This window comes from Somniosus microcephalus, chromosome 14 (genome assembly GCF_052327205.1).
Source record: "Somniosus microcephalus isolate GS21.2 chromosome 14, FLI_Smic_1.0, whole genome shotgun sequence".
Classification (NCBI taxonomy): Eukaryota; Metazoa; Chordata; class Chondrichthyes; order Squaliformes; family Somniosidae; genus Somniosus; species Somniosus microcephalus.
The window spans coordinates 28,623,387-28,630,940 of NC_141000.1; the positions used below are offsets into that span (position 1 = coordinate 28,623,387).

At 45.4% G+C, this 7,554-nt stretch overlaps 1 protein-coding gene across 1 annotated transcript in view; it reads left to right on the forward strand.

The window, feature by feature from the left end:
- LOC147107403 (SPRY domain-containing protein 7) overlaps positions 1 to 5,283 on the forward strand; it is a 53,655-nt gene extending 48,372 nt beyond the window's left edge. Inside the window, exon 5 of the mRNA XM_086006412.1 lies at positions 1,444 to 5,283. Within this exon, the coding sequence (XP_085862538.1) occupies positions 1,444 to 1,541 (98 nt within the window). The 3' untranslated portion in view covers positions 1,542 to 5,283. The remainder of the gene's footprint in view (positions 1 to 1,443) is intronic.
- The last annotated feature ends 2,271 nt before the right edge of the window (positions 5,284 to 7,554 follow it).

A 7,554-nucleotide genomic window follows, 5' to 3' on the forward strand; every position in this document is an offset into this window, starting at 1 on the left:
TATAGCTTACATAATGTTTGTAAAATTGTAAGATTTTAACGTAGAGCTCGGTGTGCAGATACACGGGTCATTAGAAGTGGCAGCACAATCAGATAAAACCATTAAAACGGCAAGAATGTTATGCATCTCCTTTTCATTCATCACTGCCTCGTTTTCACTCAGCGGTAACCTTGCCCATATGCAGTGGGCGTTCAGGGCTGCTAGATGCTGGGAGGGAAAGAAATAAACTTAACAGCAAACCTAGGTATTTTAAAACTTCGCAAATCTTGGATTTTTTGTGGTCCTGCCAACTGCTTTACATTCTTCCATTTGCATTAGGACCGGCTGTCCTACCCTCTTCTGTTCAGACAGTGTCCAGGTGGCTAACCCATTGGCGATACCCCTTCTGCCTTCACTTCCTAGTGGTGCCAGCTGTGGCTCAGTGGTAACACTCGCCTCTGAGTCAGCAGTTTGAGAGTTCAGGTCCCACTCCAGAGACTTCAGCACATAATCTAGGCTGACACTTCAGTGCAGTACTGAGGGGAGTGCTGCATTAGAAACACAGAAAGATACAGCACAGAATGAGGCCATTTGGCCCATCGTGCCTGTGCCGGCTCTTTGAAAGAGCTGTCCAATTAGTCCCATTCCCCAGCTCTTTCCCCATCGCCCTGCAACATTTTCCACTTCTAAGTATTTCTCAAATTCCCTTTTGAAAGTTACTGTTGAATCTGCTTCCACCACCTTTTCAGGCAATGCATTCCAGATCATAACTCGCAGCTTAAATTTTTTTTCCCCTCATGTCGCCTTTGGTTCTTTTGCCAATCACCTTAAATCTGTGTCCTCTAGTTATCGACCCTCCTGCCACTGGAAAAAGTTTCTCTGTTTTGTAAAATAAAGCTATCCTATTTTCCTTCTTTAGCATCAAAGTCATACAGATACAACCCAGAGTGCTTTTACACATACAGTCTGATCTCAACTCAAGCTTACATGGGTTGATATGATTGTACTACATAATTATGTACCTGACCACACTCTCCCTTAAAAAGCCAGCTCAATTTATGTGTTATTTTACATAGAGATGTCTGCTAGCCACTGAGGATTGTACATTGACAGTGATTCCACACACTGTTTAGTCATGTTTACAACCCTTTTGGTTGTGAAATGGATGCCCACTGTAACAAAGCCCCATTGTTGAAAGCTTGTGAGCGCTTTAAATGGACAGCACCATGTTACTGCAAGACACATCTGATGATATCGGTGGACAATGCCTTGCTGTATTATAGCAAGTTGTAGTGAGCCAAAGTACTGGCACTGTTTTGTAGTAGCCGGTTTCAAATGTACAAATTGGGTTGAGTGGTGAATGACCAAATCAAACTCCCTTACATTTAAACCTGGTTTTTAATTCCAGTCAGTAATGCCGTGCACATATTTAACTATCTGATCGTTTATCTTTTTCTTTTCCAGTTGATGACAGTGCAATTTTGGATTGCCAGTTCAGTGAATTTTACAGCCCTCCGCCTCCAGGATTTGAAAAGATTTTGTTTGAACAGCAGATCTTCTGATTTACACTGTGTAAACACATACACCACACACACACACACACACACACCCATGCACTGTTAACTAGCCTGGTCCTGCTTATATATCTGTAACTTTGATTTTTTTTTTGGTCTATTGTTTCTCAAGTTTAAGTTGTTTGAATTGTCAGTATCACGATTGGCAACACAGCATACAGAAGTCAGGTTTATCATGCATTCGTCTTTCAACGTCGTTTTTTAACGTAAAAAGCAGTATTTTTAAAGTGAGCAATGACGTATAAACGTGAGCTCCAGTAAATAATAGACCTTATGCACGTTGTTCTCAGTGGAAGATTTAAAAAAAGTTCAGTTGTTTGTCCAGGAGGCATACAGCATCACGATCACTGTAATTTCCATGTTAGTTACAAACACCAAATGAGATATTACACTAGCAACATGGCTCAAAATACTTTAATTGTACACATTTTTGTATAATTTTTAATCAGCTGGCTCTGCTCAGTATTTATTTTCAGTTTTATGCTATAATCTGCTTTTTGTTATGCAATATTGGGTGTACTCTAGATATTTCCTGTCCTCACTGTATTCTTCGCTGCCCCTATCTGCAGTTGATTTATTTTTTCTTCCCAGCCGCATTTAAGTCTCACTGTTGTGGTTGTCAGCTTTACTCGTCATTGCCCTTTCTCTACTGTACCCTGATTCTGTTTTGCCTCCTTTCGAACCTTTGTTGATGCTGTCACGAGTACAATATTGCACGTGAAACATTTTCAAAAATACAACCATAGTTCAGAGTTTAAAACCTACACTGTTTTGAGCACAAAACCAATCACAATGTAAGGACCGGGCTGTCAGTCAATCAGAAGATTATTATAGTCATCTGATCAAGAATTGTAGCATGCAGTGCTCCAACTCTTGGTCACAGTTGGACTGATTTCCCTCTGAAAAATTGTGGCTCATTTTTTTCAAAAGCAAAGTACTACGGATGCTGGAAATCTGAAATAAAAACAGAAAATGCTGGAAATACTCAGTAGGTCAGGCAGCATCTGTGGGGCGAGAAACAGAGTTAGCGTTTCAGGTCATTGACCTTTCATCAGAACTGGAAGATGTTAGAGATTAACAGCAAGTACAGAGGTGGGGGGGGTGTTGCTGGCAGAAAAGGAACAAAAGGGGGAGTTCGGTCTGTAGAGGGCAGGACTGATTAAATGTATTTATTTAATTTGGCCATTGGTGCCTTGCTAGCAGGAATTTTACTTTTTGGGTTGAACTATCAAATGGCATTCGAGCATGAATAAGATTGGCAATGGAGAGAATCTCTGTCACCTGCTGGCCTCTCAGTGAGGTTTAGGGTGCAGTGCCCAAGATTAAGCAAAACAAGGAAAATGAGAATAATTAAATGTTTCCCTCAATTTTATTTTTTTTAAAGTAAAAAGAAAGCCATTGTCAACTTTGATGTGAGCAATGGCTAAATCAAGTACTGAACAGAACTTCCAAGTTCATCCTTAGTGACTGATTACAATCATGAAAAATCTTCATTCCTGGCACTGAGTTTATCATAAGATTGGGCTTGTGCATAAGGTCTATTATACTTGGAAAACAACATACAAAGTTTCTTTGAAATCATGTACTTCGTAAAAACAAATGAGAGAAGTGGCATGTATCATGGAGACGGTGAATGATCTCCGCAAAGAGTGTTCTTTAATGTCTTGTACTTGTGAGTCTTTGATAAGTCATTGCGCAGATCTTCAAAGTAGCCACAAATAAGGTTGTTTGTACTGTCTTAATTTCTGTAACTAGTTGCATAAAACCTTTAATATTGTAAACTGGTGATGTTATGGTTACGTAAACAAAAATTAGATCTTGTGCATTCATTTGGGGGTTCTGAAAAGCCATACAGAAAATTGAGAGAGGGTTATCGATGTTAGCATTGTAATACTTTAGAGTGACCTAGAAACTAGTTATAATCAGACGGGCCATTGTGGAAGGTAGACGAAGGGACCTGAAGAGTCAGTATTTAACACACACCTCGTAATATTTATTTGCTGAATCATTAAACAATATCCTCAAGTCAATATATTGCACCTCTCGCGTTGTAAAACTGAACAGACCAATTAAGGTTCAGATTTTACAGGGATTTGGTGAAATGAATTAGGTCATCTTTTTAAACACTTTTTTTGGTGAATGATATCTTTCGGTATTTTAAACAAAATTATGAGAGAGGATTGCAAAGCTTTGGCAGAACTGTAATGAAAATTCTGGGTTACGCATCAAAAAGTGTTTTAATGCCCCTTAAAATGGTGAAGGATCTGGAGAAGGATTAGCTCACTTCAGAGAAAAACCATCATAATCTACATGTGATTTCAAAGAGAAGCTAAAGTGCTGGGGGCAAATGTGGTCAAGAAAAGTCAAGGATGATAAAAGACCAACTAAGCTCATCCCTCTAATATTCTAACTCTCACAGCCTATCACCAGTACCCCTAAAGTCTGCCTATTACCCTGCCAGATAGCTAACTCCAAGCCCTTGGCACAAAGAAGCCCCTTCTGGTATCGGCCCTAAATTTATTTTTGACTAGTTTATCCTTATGACTAGTTATTGTACCTTATTTTAAGGTACTATCAGGATTTACCTTATTTTAAGGTACTATCAGGATTTCCCTTATCCAGTTCATCTAACATGCTTCAATGCAGTCCTTTCTTAACTCTCTTCTCTCTAAACTGTAGAGATTGAGCTTTTATAAACTTTCCTCAGAGGTATTCTACACATGTAGAATTATTTTCCTTCCTCTTTCGCCTAATCCAGTGCTTGCACATAGCTTTGTAATGTACTACAGTAATCAGCACCCTAGATAGTACTCCAGGTGGGGTCTGACTATTGCATTCTGCAGCCTCAGTGTAACTTCAGTAGAATTATTTGATTCTGCTCCTGTTACCCACTTTCTAACTACAAAGTTCTCACCTGTATCTGTACTGCCAGGTTTCACAAGTCAATTCACAAGACTGCTGTTCAGCACGTATGGCTGCTGCACTCTGACTTCTTCCCCAGCTAAAATTCAGGTGGTTTGAACAGGATAACGACTTGAATAGTAAAACGTCCCCAGATAGAGTAATCAGACAATAAATTGACACCGAACCAAAGAAAGAGATATTAGGACAGCTGACCAAACGCTTGGCCGAAGAGGTAGGCTTTAAGCAGAGTCTTAAAGTAGGAGAGAGGTGGAGAGAACGTATCCTACAGGTGGCTCGTTTTAGTGTTTGGTAAAGAAATTTCACAGACATCAGATCAGCTACAGGAGTAATTGAATTTTTACTTTTTTTCCCCCCAAACATTGGAAACAAATGCTATTGAAACTGTTTGAATGCTAGTGACAGTCATTTTTCTATTGGCATCAATTGTTGGTGACATCACCTCATATTAAACTCAGAGGGAGCAGAACTGGAGTGTACGAGTTCCCTGTGCGTGCGAGTGTATTTTGTTTTTGCTTTGCATTGTCCGGGCATAGTGGCAAAATTGGTTTGTGCCAAAGAGGTGGAATGCGTTAAGTGAATGTGATTTGACACTAGAATAACAATACTGTGCTCTATTTAGGTAAATGTATATTAGTTAAAGCAGCCGCTTGAAATATACTGTCAATCTGTGACTGCTGGCATGAAATAAATATTGGCACATTTTGCCTATCAATGATTAAAATTGTAAAAAAAAGTAGAATTTGGGATGGATGTAAGTTGAATGTCTTTTTGTAAAAATAAATATGTTTTGTTTTTCCACTTTGAATCGGAACAACATTTCTTGAGGACAAAGAACAGCCTGTTTACAGGGGTCTGGTCTTTAAGATGTCTTTATACTACACCTTTGGTGCCACTGCTCAGGTGTTGTGTACTGCCACCCGTGCACCGTTAACATACCTTAGCATAAACAAGATGGCCTCCACCAGGCATGGTCTTGCGTGACCTTTATGTTGTAGGAAAGCAGACTCGATTGCCTTTTCATGGCTGCATGCTGTAACACTCTTCATTTGTTACCGGTTTCAACTGTTCTGGGTTAGTAAAATAAGTTTCACTGCAGCGTTAATGTGACCTCACAATCCACATGAGTGCGTAGCTGAGCCACGAGCCACTCCCCCTCCCCCCCCTTTCCCTTCCCTCCTCCGCTTCCCCCTCCTCCCTCCTCCTCCTCCCTTCCCCCTCCTCCCTTCCCCCTCCTCCCTTCCCCCTCCCTCCTCCTCCTCCCTCGCCCTCCCCCTCCCCTCCTTCTCTTCCCCTTCCTTCCCCCTCCCTCCCTCCCCTTCCTTTTCCCCTCTCCCCCCCCTTCCCCTCTCCCCCCCCTTCCCCTCTCCCCCCCTTCCCCTCTCCCCCCCCCCTCCCCTCTCCCCCCCCCTCTCCCCCCCCTTCCCCTCTCCCCCCCCTTCCCCTCTCCACCCCTTCCCTCTCCCCCCCCCTTCCCCTCTCCCCCCTTCCCCTCTCCCCCCCCTTCCCTCTCCCCCCCCTTCCCCTCTCCCCCCCTTACCCTCTCCCCCCCTTACCCTCTCCTCCCCCCTTACCCTCTCCTCCCCCTCTCCCCCCCCTTCCTCTCCCCCCCCTCCCTCTCCCCCCCTTCCCCTCTCCCCCCCCCTTCCCCTCTCCCCCCCTTCCCCTCTCCCCCCCCCTTCCCCTCTCCCCCCCCTTCCCCTCTCCTCTCCCCCCCTTCCCCTCTCCTCCCCCTCCCCCCCCCTTCCCCCCTCTCCCCCCCCCTTCCCCTCTCCCCCCCCTTCCCCTCTCAATTCACAATTCAAATCGCTTTATTGGCATGATAAGTTACATCTTATGTTGCCAAAGCATCAAAATACATTTATGGTTTACCACATAAACGCAGTTCTATTCATAGTGTATAAACAGGTATATCCCTGAGTGTATAAATATACATTCGCATTGTTGATACATATTCTTTTCTTAGTTTACTGGTTGTCTCTCTGTTCATGGCAAGCTGTAACATAGCGTGCCGCCAGTGTGATACAGCTTCTCTCCTCTCCCAGTAGGAATGGGAGTTTTTGGTTGTCATTCAGATTTCTGAAATCAGGGCATATTCCCCTCCCCCCCCCCTTCCCCCCGCCCCCCCCCTTCCCCTCCCCCCCCCCCTCCTCCTCCTCTCCCCTCCTCCCCCTTCCCCTCCCCCCCCTTCCCCTCTCTCTCCCCCTCCCCCCCCTTCCCCTCTCTCTCCCCCTCCCCCCCCTTCCCCTCTCTCTCCCCCTCCCCCCCTTCCCCTCTCTCCCCCCCCCTTCCCCTCTCTCCCCCCCCCCTTCCCCTCGCCCCCCCCTTCCCCTCCCCCTTCCCCTCTCTCCCCCCTTCCCCTCTCTCCCCCTTCCCCTCTCTCCCCCCTTCCCCTCTCTCCCCCCTTCCCCTCTCCCCCCCCTTCCCCCTCTCTCTCCCCCCCTTCCCCTCTCTCCTCTCCCCCCCACTTCCCCCCCAACTTCCCCTCTTCCCCCTCTTCCCTTCCCCCCCTTCCCCTCTTCCCTTCCCCTCTCCTCCCCCCCCTTCCCCTCTCCTCCCCCCCCCTTCCCCTCTCCTCCCCCCCCCTTCCCCTCTCCTCCCCCCCCTTCCCCTCTCCTCCCCCCCCCTTCCCCTCTCCTCCCCCCCCCTTCCCCTCTCCTCCCCCCCCTTCCCCTCTCCTCCCCCCCCCTTCCCCTTCCCCCTCTCAATTCACAATTCAAATCGCTTTATTGGCATGATAAGTTACATCTTATGTTGCCAAAGCATCAAAATACATTTATGGTTTACCACATAAACGCAGTTCTATTCATACAGTGTATAAACAGGTATATCCCTGAGTGTATAAATATACATTTGCATTGTTGAAACATATTCTTTTCTTAGTTTACTGGTTGTCTCTCTGTTCATGGCAAGCTGTAACATAGCGTGCCGCCAGTGTGATACAGCTTCTCTCCTCTCCCAGTAGGAATGGGAGTTTTTGGTTGTCATTCAGATTTCTGAAATCAGGGCATATTCCCCTCCCCCCCTTCCCCTCTTCCCCCCCCCCCCCCTTCCCCTCTCTCCCCCCCCTTCCCCTCTC